The sequence below is a fragment of the Desmodus rotundus genome, chromosome 10 (assembly GCF_022682495.2).
Source record: "Desmodus rotundus isolate HL8 chromosome 10, HLdesRot8A.1, whole genome shotgun sequence".
NCBI lineage: Eukaryota > Metazoa > Chordata > Mammalia > Chiroptera > Phyllostomidae > Desmodus > Desmodus rotundus.
In genome coordinates, this window is record NC_071396.1 from 75,101,087 (window position 1) to 75,117,569 (window position 16,483).

The 16,483-nt window shown below is 40.7% G+C and overlaps 1 protein-coding gene across 1 annotated transcript in view; it reads left to right on the plus strand.

The window, feature by feature from the left end:
* Positions 1 to 6,397: 6,397 nt before the first annotated feature.
* The window catches only part of MIB1 (MIB E3 ubiquitin protein ligase 1), a 120,558-nt gene continuing 110,472 nt past the window's right edge, over positions 6,398 to 16,483 (plus strand). The window contains exon 1 of the mRNA XM_024580196.4: positions 6,398 to 7,380. Coding sequence (XP_024435964.2) covers positions 7,152 to 7,380 — 229 coding nt within the window. The 5' untranslated portion in view covers positions 6,398 to 7,151. The remainder of the gene's footprint in view (positions 7,381 to 16,483) is intronic.

The window sequence follows — 16,483 nt, forward strand, 5'->3', positions numbered from 1 at the left end:
ATGAATCAAAACCCACTATATGAACAAATGTTTTTAACTACTTCATTTTACATGTGAGGCAACCAAGACCAGAGAAGCTAGGTGATTCGCTGAAGCTCACAGAGTTAAGCCTCAGAGTTAAGTTAGAACCAAAGTTTCCTGACTTCAGTGCTCATTTTTTTCTACCACATTGTTTCTATTCAAAAGGCTGACAGTCTAAAATGGCAGAATATTTCCTCCAAATCTGTTTCAGAATTAAAAAAATTTCAGTTTAAGCATGGCAAAGTATGTCCCAATATAATCATTAGTATTTATTTTCCAAAACATTTTTTCTTGAGCATTTATTCTACTTTCATTGACACTGATTTCCTTGCTTCCACTCTTGGACCAAGAGCTTTGAGCAATGCTGACACCACACCCAAATGACAAAGTGATATAAACCATAATAACCTCACAGTTTGATTCAAGGATAGGTACATGATCCATTCAGAGTCATTGTGTCAGAGAAGACATTTGCTGGGACTGTTGGGAGAGTGGGGGTTGGGGAGAACATCTTTCCTGTTGGAACTTCTAGTAGTAAGGGTGAGTGAAGCCAGGAGCTTGAGGCCACTTGGTGACTACAAAGGAAGCCAAGAAAAGGAATGGCAGAAATGAGAACTCGAGAAAAACTGAATCCTGAAGATGTTGTTTGAGCTCCTAAGTCAGTGTACACACTATCCTAGAGCTTCTGTTTTGGGTGGTTTTTTTTTGTTTTTCATTTATATAATAGATTTTTTCTTTTGGTTAAGCCAATTTGAATTGAATTTTCTGTTTTTTGAAGTAAAAAGTTTCCAGCTAATATAAAATTGTTTTGTTTAGAAAAAATAATTTCAGAAAGGAAGAGGATGGAAGTCACTAGAGAGTAAATTTAACTAACATACTAATTATGCAGAATATAAATTGGTTAGGATTGCATTCAGCTTCAAGTTATAAAAACAACTGAACAAGAATATAAAAACAATGTAAACATGAAGGACATCTATAATCTCATATGAAAGAAGTCTAGAAGCAGAGAAGCAAGGAAATACCAGGGCTGGTTAACTCATCAGTACAAGGATATCACTGAGGAGCCAGAATCCCTTCTAAGTAAATGTCAGGCATGGATTGGGGAGAAGTGGGACCCTGAGACTTAGAATGAAGACATTTTGGTGGATTAAGACAAATCTGGGAAACTTGAACCCCTGTGTTCCCCTTACAGTCTTCTTTCTCTTTTTTACTCATTTCTTTTACTTCATGTACCCTTTGCGTAGTTTCCTCCAATGATAAGATCTTACGTAACCATAGTATCTTATACAAACTAGGAAACATTGGTTAATGTTATTAACTTAGGTACAGATTGTATTCAGATTTTGCCAGTTTACATGCACTCCTTTTTTGCGGGTGTGTAGTTTTATGAAATTTTATCATATGTGTGGATTATATAACTATCACCACAATCAGGATTCAGAATTGTTCCTTTACCACAAAGAAACTCTTTAAAAAAATATTTCATTTATTTATTTTTTTAGAGAGGGGGAGGGAGAGAGAGTGGGAGAGAAACATCAATGGGTGAAATATTGATTGGGTGCCTGAAACATCAATCAAGAATATCACCAACCCAGGACCTGGCCTGCAACCCAGGGATGTACCCTGACTAGGAATCAAACCTGTGACCTTTTGGTTTGCAGAACAACTTCCAATCCACTGAGTCACACCAGTCAGGACCACAAAGTCTTGTGTTACCCCTTAACAGTCATCATACCTTCCCCCAAGTCTAACGTCTGGCAACTACTGATCTGTTGTTCTCTATCACTATAATTTTGTAACTTCAAAATGTTACATACATGGAATTATATAGTATGTAATTCCTTTGAGATAATGCACTTGAGACCCAGCCAACTTGTTAGGTGCATTAAGTTTTTTTTTTATTTTTTATTGAAGAGTAGTATTTCACTCCTCTGATGTTTCTTTGCCAACCAGAACATTCCTTTTCCTGGTATCTAAGGACACCAGACTTCCCTTGACTGAAGACTCTGTAGCAAATTCATCTGAGGTAGTTCCTTGTTTGACCTGGGAGAAGCTAGATTATGCCCTTGCCCCCCACCCCCTGCAATCACAAATATGGCAAATTTATACTGTCAGAGACCTAAGAATATGTGTAGGAATGGATTCTACAAGTGCCAGAAAAACCCAAAAAGCACAGAACTTAACATAGGACTGGACTGAACTTATCAACATGGAAGCACTTACCAGAGTTTTCTAGATATAGTGCTTAGCTCAGGAAGCGTTGGGAACCATCCTGCCTGGTTTCAGAAGCTGAAACCTCATCAACAGGTGAAAAGGCCCCATGGCTAGGGGACCTTGGAACCATAAGCCACTTGGAGAGAAAACTTATCCTCCTGGCAGGGGCACAGCCTCTGCCCCCTTTACTTCACCCTACTTGGCCCCTGGAGGATGGCTGGGTAGTCAATGACGGGTAAGATTCCTCAAGGAATGAGCAACCTAAGACAGGCACAGTTGCAAAGGGGCCATCATGGAAGGATTTAGGGGATTGTGGAGGAGGGAGAAAAGACCCTCACCCCTTGGCTTTATCATAGCCTGAGTCCTCATTCTATCTGTAAAAAGTCTCCTAATCTCTTGGCTGTCTTGCTTCCCCTGCCTGATTCAGGCCTGAAACAATGCCGAAGGGAGGTGCAGCCCTGTGCCAGAATGGGCGGTTCCTGGCAGGGGGCTATCAGGCCTAAGAAAGAATGCATAAAGTCCTGTGAAACCTGCTTTGTTAAGAATGCCGTCAACTTAAATGTTAAGGGTCCAAGCACAAAATAAGTTTCTTTCCCAAGGTTTTATAGCCAATTGACATCACCCTGTCTACCAGACCCTGACTCTAAAGGACCCCCGTGATCCCAGAAATGTTATGTGTAAACCATACCTTCTTTCTTTGATATGCATCCCTATCAAGATAAACTCAATAAAAGTACATTGAAAGAGAGGCTCAAGACCTTTCTCCTCTGAGAGACTAGTCAGCCTTCCCTGCTCAAGCAGATCATGTCTTGGTAGATGTACTCTCATCCACTGTGGCCAGGGGAGCTCTGCTGGACAAAGCTCCCCCACAAAGAAGCAGGTCAGTTGACTGAAAAAGGGACTTAATGGTGGTTTACTTTCAGTAGGTTCAAACACCAAAACTTCCTTGGTATAATTTCAAGGAAGGAAACCCAAAGCTTTGGGAGCAGGAAAAGTTGCCCCAGAGAATACTTTTCACTAAGACATTGAGAAATGCATTGATGAGGGGACCACTAAAATCCTTTTTAAAAAAATCTTCACCTGACGATATATATATATTTTTAATTGATTTTTTAGAGAGAGAGGAAAAGAGAGAGAGAAACATTGATGTGAGAGAGAAATATTGACTGGTTGCCTCTTGTACACCTCCTAATCAGGGATTAAACCCACAGCCTCGGTATGCACCCTGATAGGGAATCAAACCCACAACCTTTTGGTGTAGGGAATGATGCTCCAACCAACTGAGTCACTGGGACAGGGTGAAACACCAGAATCTTTAACAAGCTCATTGATGGCTGCCATCTGCAGGTCAGGGGTGATGGTTGGAGATTTCACCATTGAAATAGATTCCTTGATTTCTAGCCAGAGTACACAGGGCAGGTGTCAGTGCTTAGCCACCTGCAACTAGGTAAATGCAGTTGCTAAAATGGGTGCTAGGACCACGGTGGCAGTCAGAATGTCTTAACTCATAGATCTTTAGTGGTGGCTAACAATCACAGTGACTTAAAGTGATGGGCACCTTATTTAAGTCATTTTTTGATCCATACAATCAGAAAAACTCTAACTCTGGTAGTGAGATGCTCTCTCCTTTTAGGAAGAGAGGGGAACATATCTTCATTTTAATTAAAATAGTTGCATTCTATTTGGCAAATGCATGATGTTATTTCTTTATGTAGAAGTTTAAGTTTGGTAGAATGGCGAGAATGGTACTGAGTACCCAGCAGGGTAGACTACTTCTGTTATTTGTCAGAGACACACATCATTCACTGTCATTCTGTTCAAACCACTCACTCTCATTGGAAATGTTGTCAATTTACACATACAGACTTCTGGCCAAGATGGACGTGTCAGTAGATACACTGTGCTTCCTCGCACAACCAAAAGAAGGACAACAACAAATTTAAAACAAAACAAAAAAACCCCTAGAACTGCTAGAAAATCAAACTGTATGGAAGTCCGACGACCAAGGAGTTAAAGAAGAAACATTCATCCAGACCAGTAGGAGTGGTGGAGACGGGTAGCCAGGGTGGAGAGGACATGCAGCAAGGCAGCAGACCGGGCATGCAAAGCAGCAGCTGGTGGACCAGGCAGTTCCACATTTGCAGGATGAGCTGGGAGGAATAACTTTGGAGCAAGACAGACCACACAACCCAGGGTTCCAGTGCAGGAAACTAAAGCGTTAAAACCTCTGGCTGTAAAAACCTATGGGGGTTGCAGAGGCTGGGAGTCCGAGCCTCATAGGAGAGTTCACTGGAGAGACCCATGGGGTCCTAGAATGTGCACAAACCCACCCACCCAGGAATCAGCACCACAAGGGCCCAATTTGCTTCTGGGCAGTGGGGGAAGTAACAAAGTGGGGCAAGAGCCCAGCAAGTGGCACTGTTCGTTCCCTCTCTGACCTCTCCCCCACATACAGCGCCAAACACAGCATTGTGGGTTGTCTCACCCTGGTGAATACCTAAGTCTCTGATCCTTACTACGTAATAGGTACACTAAGACAAAGAAATATGGCCCAAATGAGAGAACAGATCAAAACTCCAAAAAAGCAACTAAGCGATGAAGACATAGCCATCCTATCAGATGCACAATTCAAAACACTGGTAATCAGGATGCTCACAGAAATGATTGAGTAAAGATGCAATATAGAGGAAGAAGTGAAGGCTATGCAAAGTGAAATAAAGAAAAATATACAGGGAGCCAACAGTGAAGGGAAGGAAACTGGGACTCAAATCAACAGTTTGGACCAGTAAGGAAGAAATAAACATTCAATCAGAACAGAATGAAGAAACAAGAATTCAGAAAAATGAGGAGAGGCTTAGTAACCTCCGAGACAACTTTAAACATTCCAACATATGAATCATAGGTGTGCCAGAAGGAGAATAGGAAGAGCAACAAATTGAAAACTGATATGAACAAATAATGAAGGAGAACTTCCCCAATCTGGCAAAGGAAATAGACTTCCAGAAAGTCCAGGAAGCTCAGAGAGTCCCAAAGAAGCTGGACCCAAGGAGGAACACACCAAGGCACATCACAATGACATTAGCCAAGATTAAAGATCAGGAGAGAATCTTAAAAGCAGTAAGAGAAAAGGAGACTATCGGCTGATTTCTCAAAAGAAACCTTACAGGCAAGAAGGGGCTACAAAGAAGTATTCGAAGTCATGAAAGGCAAGGACCTATACCCAAGATTATCCTACCCAGCAAAGCTATCATTTAGAATGGAAGGGCAGATAAAATGCTTCCCAGATAAGGTCAAGTTAAAGGAGTTCAGCATCACCAAGCCCAGATATGAAATGTTAAAGGGATCTGATCTAAGAAAAAGATCAAAACTATGAACAGTAAAATGACAACAAACTCACAACTATCAACAACTGAATGGGAAAAAAAAAACATACTAAGCAAACAACTAGAACAGGAACAGAATCACAGAAATCACATGGAGGATTATTGGGGGGAGGGGGATGGTGGAGAATGGGGAAAAAGGTACAGGGAATAAGAAGCATAATTGGTAGTTATAAAATAGACAGGAGGAGGTTAAGAATAGTATGGGAAATGGAGAAGCCAAAGCACTTATACGTATGACCCATGGACATGAGCTAAGTGGAGGAAGGCTGGTAGGGGGGTACAGGGGGATAAAGGGGAGGTAAAAATGGGACATCTATAAAGTATAACCAATAAAATATAATTAAAAAATTTACGCATACGAAAGTACAGGTTGCCTTTAGTCTGTGCCATAAACTGTCCTATTCCCGGTCCCATTAAAAAAGGCTAAAACAACATGTAATCCCAAATTCACACTTAGTACACCCAGGTACACTAGAACTCTAGAACTTAAAGGCTGACCTCATCATAGTTACCCAGTTTCTGCAGCCCTGGTAGCATCCCTACCCTTTCTTCCTCCAGCCCCACTTCCAGGCCCGACAACCGGAGTTACACGCCCCAACCCTTTCTTCACAGATAATGAGATGCACAGCACCAAATGTTAGCAATGGTAGGGAGCCGCCCCTCCACCTCGCGGGGCTGAAACTGGGCGTCTACCCTCAACTTATTTTTATTTTTATTTTTTATGGGCCCCGCGCATGCGCACTCATACTGGGCCCTGGACTGACGCTTAGGGGTCGGTTTTTCTCTTTTCTCTTCTGGGTGGCGCGACTCTCCAAAACCCTTCCTAGCCTACTCTTTTTCAGGATCCCCCCTAGTCACTCCGAGAACGTGACGCTCTGGCCTCGGGTGGGTCAGTATTCGGATGTAGAGCAGCTTTCGCCCGTAGAGGACTGTGTGTCTGGGCGGCGCGCCGCGGCGGCGTGCTTGGGGGCTGAGAGGAGGGAGCTCCCGGGCCCGGCGCTCGCCGGACGCCGGGAGGTACCATCGCTGCCCACAGGGGTGGAGGCGGCCCCGGCCCCCGGCCCCGGCGCATACCCCAGAGCGAGAGGTCAGGGGAGAAACAGGGCTAGCAGTTAAGCTTGCGCGCCGCCGCCCTCCCACGTCCCCCTCCGCGCAGCCTCCCTCGGCTCCCCGCGACCCGGGCCGGGGGTGAGTGTGGTTTCCTGGCTGCTGTCGCCGTAGCCTGGCTGCGGAGCGCGGAGGAAGCGAACGAGTCCCCGCCCACGGTCCCCTCCCCCTGGTTCTCCGGCCGCGGCCGCCTGCGAGTCGCAGTGGTCAGAACTCCAGTGTCTTAGGCGGGAGCAGCGGCGGCCACGGCTGGGGAACGGCTGTGTGTTCGGCGGGGACCGTGCCGCCGTCCCCGTGAGTTACTCCCACGTCCCCTGGGGCTCGCTGCCGCCCCCGCCGGCGCCGAGAGTCCGGCCTCGGCCCAACTGCCTCACGGGCCCCCCGGCGGCGGCAGCGGCGGCGGAGCCCACTGCTCGGGCCCCGATGAGTAACTCCCGGAATAACCGGGTGATGGTGGAAGGGGTCGGGGCCCGGGTAGTCCGCGGCCCGGACTGGAAGTGGGGGAAGCAGGACGGCGGCGAGGGCCATGTGGGCACAGTCCGGAGCTTCGAGAGTCCCGAGGAGGTGGTGGTGGTGTGGGACAACGGCACCGCCGCCAACTACCGCTGCTCAGGGGCCTACGACCTGCGCATCCTGGACAGCGCGCCCACGGGTAAGCCGCTGCCCCTGGCTCGGGGCCTGCGCGCTGGTGGGGGTGCCAAGGCTGGGTGGGCGTCGGGCGGCGGGCCTGGGAGGAAGGCCTTGGTAGAACACCTCTCCCGCAGCGCCCGGCCGGAGTGAGCGGGAAGGGAAAAGAGCCGAAGGGAATTTTAGGTTCAATATCTAATAAACATAAACTTGCAGGAAAGAACCCCTATCCCCTGCCGCCCATCACCAAGGGAAGTGATGGTCAGCACCATCACCAAGATGCTTTCAAGCCTGGAAGGCACAAAGCACTGGGAAGACAACAGACGGTTCCCTTCCTCCTTCTCTAGGGAAGGGATCCGGAAAGGTCTGTCTAATAAGCCATTGAAATTAATCAAGGCTCCAAGTGGTAACTGTCCGAAGGGAGGCTTGCCTTGCCATCTGGTGTTTAGTTGACCGGTTACAATTGCCGAGGGGCCCTTGCTACCTCAGATTTTTTTGAGATGTCTGTCTCGCCCTCCTCCCCCCAGACTTGGAGTAACTGGCCCAGATTGGAAGAGACTGAATGACAACTAAGTGCAATGTGTGATCCTGGGCCAGAAAAAGGACGTTAGTGGGACAGCTGGTGAAATCTCAATAAGGTCTGCAGATTAGTTAATAATGTATTACTGTTATTTTTCTGGTCTCAATAATTGTACTTTATTGTAAGACGTTAATACTTGAAGAATATGGCTGCAGGGCCAAAGGTACTGTTTTTATTAGTTTTGTAATTTTTTTTTGTAGGCCTGAAATTTCAGAAAAAAGGTTAAATTTCTTAAACTATTATGTAAATAAACATCAAGTACTTATTAAATCTTCAAAGTGTGATATAATGCCAATGGATATCTCTTATTAAGTATTTTGAAGGGGGAAAAAAAAAACATGGAAAGTAGTAGTATAGTCCTGGTGCCAAACCAGGACAAAAGTTGTGATTTGTTCCAGCTTTTCATAAGAAGTCTACCTGTTCTGCATCTAGGGGTGCTTTTATAATATTTAGTAAAAGAATCAGTTGAACAAGATGAATTGCTATACCCAACAATTTAAATAATGTGTGGAATAATCTTATAAATTAAACGAACATCTTAAAACAATTATCTGTGAAAAACACCTGCTTTATGTAAGATAATGAAACTATAGGATGGATATACTCCATACTACACAACACTAATATCCCTTTAACAAATCTCTGTAGTACAGGATTTGTTACACGTTACCTTTACCCTAGAAAGATATGTAAATTTTCCTATAAACCTACCATTACTGATCCCAAGATGCCTCCAACTTTTTGAGTTGTGGTCAAACTTTAGCTTGAGCTAGCATGATTAAAAGTTTAAGAATGTACAGAAACAGTGTTTGCCTTATACAGGTATGCCTCATACAGTGTTGCCAGGAGTGTAAATTGGTAAAATGTCTTTGGAGGGCGATTAGTATCTATCAAAATGTTAAATATGTGTGTCTTTGGATGCCATTCCAGTTCAGATATACTCAGCACAAATGCATAACGATACACATACAAAGACTTTTTTCACTGCATCTTTGTAAATAAGAAGACCTGAAGCAATATAAATGCCCATCAAAAAAGTACTGGTTAAATAAAAAACTGTATCCAGTCACTGGAATACTGGGCACTATGAAAGAATAAGGTGCTAACGTGGAACAATCACCAGTATATATTACTAAGTTACAAAGCAGGAGTGTAGACGATAATATTGTGTATTACCATTTGTGCTTTAAAAGAGTAGCGGATTTACAGTATATTAATATATATACTTGCAACGAATAGAGTATTGTGTAAGAATACACAAGAAACTTCTAACAGTGGCTGCCCCTTTTTGTACTGTTGAAATCTTTTCTTTTGGTCCTGCACATACATCTTTTTCAATGTTTAAAAAGCCAGCTAAGAAACACAATTTTAGGAATTATCTGCTCAAAAACTCGGTTGATTTGTATTCATATCCCTTTTTATTGCTGCTAACAATAACTATGTACCTATTTCAGGATGTTAGGCTTGTCAGAATAGCTTATTTGTACGTTCTAGAAATAATCAAATTTTACCTCTCCTATGTGCCCCACCCAGGACCCAACCTGCAACCCAGGCATGTGCCCTCACCAGGAGTCGAAATAGCAACCTTTTGCTTTGCTGGGTGATGCCCAACCAACACGGGTCAGGACTACTGAATATAGTATTAAGGATAAATTAATTTTATGAATTTTATTAAAATAAATTAGATGTTTGTTTTGTGAGAGCAAACCTTCACTTCATCATATTATATAAAAATTCTAGAATCAATAACAAACAGATCCCTGAAATTGTATGAATCAAAGACACTGACTCATTGCTGTGTTAATGGATAAATCTCTGATAAAACCTTACATGTGAAATGAGATGTTAACAAAAATATATCAGGTGTTCCCTATACTTATCTTCCACTTGGAAAAAATATTTAACACAAAGAAATGATTCAGCAGCTTAGACTGTTTTCCCCTCTATTGGTATAATGATATAAAATGAAACAATTTAGATGAAAAATCATTCCACATGATCCAATCCAGGATCACACATTGCATTTAGTTGTCATTGTCTCATCCAGACTGGGCCAGTTACTCAGTCTTTCTTTATCTTTCATGCCCTTGACCTTAACCAATAATTGTATAGACCATCTCTTAAATTGGGTTTGTCGAATGGTTTCTCATGATTAAATTCAGATTATGTATTTTAGGTATGAATACCATAGACTGGTGTTTTGCACTAAGAAGTGCATTATATCAGCAGGTACAGGCTACCCATAAGTTTCATTTGAGTGTTTTGTTTTAACTTGGCTAAATCACCAGCATTTTTACCCACTATTGCAATGTCAACATGAACAAAGACAAATACAATCTTGGTATTGCTATGAAAATGACTTTTGACCTCATGAAGCCCCTGAAAGGGTCTTGGGGACTACCCTAGGAGTTCAAGAACCACACTTTGAAAATCACTGCCCTAGACAGAATCTCTCATTGAGCATGAAGAGGCTTGTATGAGAACGCTCACAGTAATATTTTATGTAAAAGCAAAAAATTGGGAAAAACTTAAAGGAGCATCAATAGAAGAATGAGTAAACAAACTGTGAATTTATACAGTGAAGTTCTATACAGAAGAGAAAATTAATGTTAAGAAAATAAAGCTTCTAGGGAAAGAGAACCTATGGTGTGTTAAAGTGCAAAACAATATTGTTTATTGTGTAGAGCAAGGTTGCTTAGCTTTGGCACTATTGCTGTATTGGACTGATTAGATAATTCTTCGTAGTAGGGTGCTGTTCTGTGCAGTAGGCCAGTTTCCCTGGCCTCTACCTACTGGTTGTAGTCATGATAATCCCAAATATTTCCAGACATTACCAAGTGTCTCATGGGGAACAAAATTGTCCCTGATCCTCATTGGTTTAGGAATATGATTGAGACTTGTTGGTTTAGGAATATGTGTGTGGGTGGTAAAAGCATACCAAAAAAGTGAAAATAAGGGCTAAATTCCAGGGAGTGGATATCTGTATGTTGACGGCAGTGGAGTGCAGTTAATGGTAGTACTCGGGCTGTAAGTATTTCGGTAATGTTTTATGTCTTAAACTTGGTGGTGGGCGCATAGGTGTTTGCTATATTTTTATGCCTTTTTTGTGCTTGACATATTTCATAATTAATTTTTAAAAGTCTTGTGAGATTGTCTTTGATTATTCATTCTTTGTTCCCTATTTATGCACACATATGAACATAAAATTTATTACAGTATGTTTGGAAATTAAGACACGGTTACCTTTAAAATAAAATATTGTGACACTTTTCTGAGAATTAAGGATTCAAGAGTGGTTGAGTCATTGTGAATCTTATATTTCCTTATTGCATATTGGAGACTGTGTTAGGATTGTATGGGGGGTCTGTGATATTTTTGGCAAATAAGCTTTATGGTATAGGATAGTCAAACCTTGAGAAGAAGAATATAGTGTATATTTGAATGATATAACTTCTATCTTGTATCCAAATATATTTGGCTAATTTGTAGTGAGCAAGAAGATGGTACAAATATATGTTCTTACTGAATTAGTTTGGAGTTAACTGTGGGAAGTCTGTAATAAAGTATAAGTAATAAAGTATAGTTGACCTTTTATCATTTAGGTACTGATTTTATAGGATTTAGGGAGAAATGTGTTTTTACTTAATAGTGGTTTTGTGGTCACTTGACTACAGTATTGCCAGAAAAAGAGTGGAGAAAATGAATTTGGGTTTCCTGTTAAGGTTATTTCTACCCTCGTGGGTATGCATAACAAAAAGTTAAGGGTGTAGATGATTAGGTTCATTCAAAAACTGCCTGGTATTGTTGGTCCAGGAAGTTTTGGGGGTGATTCTTTGTACTTTTCTTCTACACCTAGCAAAGAGTGCTTTTTTTCGGGTGCTTCTAACAAACTCCTCAGGTGTTAGTATCACATGACCCAACAATTCCACTCTAGGTGTAGTCCCAAGAGAAATGAAAACATGTGCCCCCACAAAAACCTGTACACAAATGTTTACAGCAGCTTTGTTTGTAACCGCCAAAAAGTGGAAGCAACCCCAATGTACACCAGTGATGAATGGATAAAAAAATGTTTCAGTACTTGGTGCTTGTAGGGGACTTGTCGCACTTGCTAGAACTTTTTTTTTTTTGAATTTGGCACTATTGAGTACTTTTTTCTTCTTTGATATTCTTTTTCTTTTTTTAAAGATTTTATTTTATTTTTAGAGAGGGGAAGGGAGGGAAATACAGAGGTAGAGAAACATCAATGTGTGATTGCCACTCACGAGCCCCCTAGTGGGGACCTGGCCCGCAACACAGACACATGCCCTGACTGGGAATCGAACTGGCAACCTTTTGGTTCACAGGCCAGTGCTCAGTCCATTGAGCCATACCAGCCAGGGCCCATTTATAGTATAGCACAGAAATGATCACCATTTGTATTATTTTTCCTGAGGGAAAATTGATAAGGAAATTTAAATAATTTATGCTAATCTGGAGTATGGTTATTTGATGTAACACTATTGTTAGACATTGTTTTTCTGTGTCTGTGTGTGTGTGTGTAACAACAAGTATTTTATTTTATATAATTGCATTAAGCCTCCTGTAAGAAAACATCATTCCTGTGAAAGAGAGGTTATGCTGTCAAAACGAGTAATTGAGCTGCACATGAGGCTGTCAGATTCTCCAGCTGGTCAGCCTTTACTATTATGGTATTATACTTTTACTTTAGTTGGGGTTCTTAATCTTTTACATTTTTATTGTTCCTAACAGCTAAAGTGCCAGTCATCCTACACCTTTGAAGCCATCCTGTGTCCTTGGCACTGTCATATCTACAAAACTATCAGATCTTACCCAATATTCTAATCACTGAAAAATTACCTTGTTTATAGATCTCTTGTTTTATGAGAAAAATTAGCCTATTAATATTTATATTTGTATGTGTGGTTTGTGAGAGGTACCATAGATCATTTTATTATCTAGTGTGGACGAAAATTTTCCCTTATGTGTCTTTTTCCTTTATCAGAATGGATTAGATCAATTTAAGTATAAATTTTTCTCTAGCTATGCACTGTGCGGCTGGGCTGGGACTTTGCCACACAACATTTCTCCTTTGCCAGCTGAATACTTGTTGGCTTTGCCCACCTTAGGGGACACTAGAGGAGACAGGAAGGCTGCAGGGGAAGAAGGGACTTGCTCTTTCTCGTTTTGCTTGCTCTTCCTGTTGGTATCATCTCATCCAGCAGGATTTCAGTATCCCTATTTGATTCCAGATTGCATATTTTCAGAAACAGCCTTGATATGCCCATGTCTCAATGACCCCATCACCAGCCAGTCACATCCCCTCTTTGAAGGTCTGGGGTCCTGCCCTATAGGACCCCTTCTTTAGGCCCCTTACCATTTAGTAATTCCTTTTTTAAAATTTCTTTTCCCCATTTCTAGAGGCGTTGGATTGGTGTGGTATCTGTTTCCTGACTGGTCGCTAATACAATGTGTTTACCAAATCTCGATCTTATTTTTCTATCCTATTTACCAGTTAAGTAAAAACTGTTATTGAAATTCAGCTGGTAATTTTCCATCTTTTCTGATGCTGATTGTTTCTTATAAATGAATTGGGAAATCCTTCACATTTACATTTTGAATCAATGAACTCAAAATCCACTGAATTTAAAATGAAGTAAAAATTATTTTTTAAGGATGCAGATATGAGTTTATTAGTGATACATAACATTTCAGTGTTAAAGACCATATAATGATAGAAACTATATAATGAAAGACCATACAATGATCTCTTAAATATCAATTCTCATTGTTTACTCTGTTTTCTTTTGGACAGCATTTATTTTCCCATTTATTGTCAGACATCATCTTTACCTAGAAGGGACAGATTAAAGAGGTATAATTAAAAAAAAAATTTAAGACACATACCACTAACAACTACTTTTCATCTCAAAAAAGGTATGCAGTTTTGGAAAACATATTATTTGTTAAAAATATATGGAACTTATAATTTTGACTCTTAGGTACTGTGTCTCAAGATACTCAACAATGTGTACTTTTTGTATCATTAGGACGCACTACACAGATCTGGTTAACTGGGCACCAGAAGTCTGCAGCATGTCTTCATGTCAGAGGTGAACAGCAGTATTAGGCCCTCATGCTCTCAAACTCCCGCTCACCATGAGTACACCTTGAGTTCCATATGTGACATGTCATTTTTTTTTAGTGACCCATTGAGGGTGCTAGTGTCAACTGACTAATTTACAGAAGTAAAACCTAATTTCCTTGTTAGATTTTTTAGGAAAAAATGTGAATATGAAAATAAAAGTTTTAATGCAAGTTCACAAGCCTTAATTCGGAATGCTCAGGATCGAGTTTATAAACTTTGGATTTTAGAACCATAATATAGTATGTTTGCCCCATATTACTTAACACCCACTTTGAGGTACACAGCAGCACTTTGCTATCAGATACTGTACATTAATAATTTCTACTGTGAAGCATATGAATAATTATACTAAGGCAGTAAAGACTACATACTATATATAGCATCTTGTTCGGTCAGATCAGGGTTTACCTAGGTAAGTTTGCTGCTAATTTATTTTAAAAAACTTAAGAGTTTTGGATTTTGAAATTACAGATAGGAGATTGTGGGTTTATATTTTCTCTTGCATTTCAAAGGATCATCTTCAGTGTCTCCTGGAAACCATTACTCTAAGTCAGCCATTTTCAGCCTTTTTCATCTCATGATACACATAAACTAATCACTAAAATCCTGTGGCATACCAAAACATACATTTTTTGCAGATCTGACAAAAGGTGTAATCTTGATTTATTCATGCCAGATGGCTTGTGTTGGCTGTAGTCATTTTTTTAAAAAACATAGTCTTTTTTTTTTAAGGTTATATTTATTTTTAGAGAGAGGGGAAGGGAAGGAAAAGAGAGGGAAAGAAACATAATGTGTGGTTGCCTCACACATGGCTCTCACTGGAGGCCTGGTCTGCAACCCAGGCATGTGCCCTGACTGGGAATCAAACTGGTGACCCTTTGGTTCACAGCCTGTGGTCAATCCACTGAGCTACACCAGCCAGGAGAATTGTCATTTTTTTTAATTTGACAAGATAAGGGAAAAGAAGTCCGTGCCCCTGACTAAATAGGTGTTTCATGTTTTAAAAATTCTTGTGGCACACTGGTTGAAAATTGCTGCTCTAAGTCACCAAGCAGGAGCTTCTACATTTTAAATATCTGTAGGAAAAAGAGCTTTTTTAGAATATTCCTCCTCATTCTCTTAAAATGATTTCATTACTCACATACTTTCTTATGTCCCCACACCATTAGTTTGCCTCTTTTACCATCACATCTGGATTGTAGTGATTAAAGCATCTCATATGGACCTAGGAACACAGCAACAATTTTTATCTTTGTAGTTCTGTGTAAATAGGTTTTTATACAATAGTCTGATACCTAAGTTATCTTTAAAACTTTGTTTCTGGAGAAAAATGTGTTCTGAGTTCTAAACAACTGGCTTATAAATCAACTTGTAGAATGCACAAGGTGGGGTTTAAATTAGCAGAGGAGGTAATGTATCACAGCAGATAGATACTCATTTTTGGCTTTGGAATACTTTTTAAAGCACATTTACTTTAGTTAGAATTAGTGTTTATGTTCTCTAAGCACACCCGTGAGTATTTGATTTTCCTTCAGGGGTGGATTTATCCACTTGGCAATAATTTCGTTCCTAAAAAACTAAGAAATGGGGCCATGGTTGGGTGATCCAGTTGGTTGGAATGTCCTGCCATATACCAAAAAAAGGTTGCGGTTTCGATTCCTGGTCATGGCATATACCTAGGTTGCCGGTTTGATCCCTGGTCGGGGGCCTGCAGGAGGCAACTGCTTGATGTTTCTTTGTCTCCCTCTCTCTCTAAAATCAATAAACATATCCTTATGTGAGTATTAAAAAAACAAAAAGAAATGGGGTGGAAACTTAAAAAATCATTATTGAATTTTGGGAGTTTTGAAGGGCTAATGATAATAAACCATAAAAGCTTGGAGTGGTAATATTTTATGTTATGGTGTCTTGCTCACTCTTTTGCCCTAGTCTCTTTTCATGGAATAGTGGATAATGCAGGAGTTTAACAGAGGAAGCAAGGCATTTATTCATTCTAGATTTTATCAAGTGTGTCTGTCAACTAGGGGAATGGACTAACATTTCCTAAGCTCCAGGCATGTGTCAGGCACTATGCTAAGTGTTTTATGTTCTTACTTCATTTAATCCTCCTAAAAATGTTACTTGATAGCTTTCATTTTACTGATAATTAAACAGGCCATCTAAAATGAACTAACTTCTTCAAGATTTTACAAGTAGTAAGTTGATGATGGAGATGCAAATCCAGATTTGTCAGTCTTTTTTTTTTCTTCTTGCCCACTTTATAACATTAGTCTCTTTGAGCCTTAATTCTTCACCTGTAAAATGTAGTTGGAGTAGGTCAAGGTACACAGACAGGTATTTTGCTTCTGAAGTGAAATAATGAGTTTTTACCAGTAACAGGGAAAAAAAATTAAAGTGGATAAA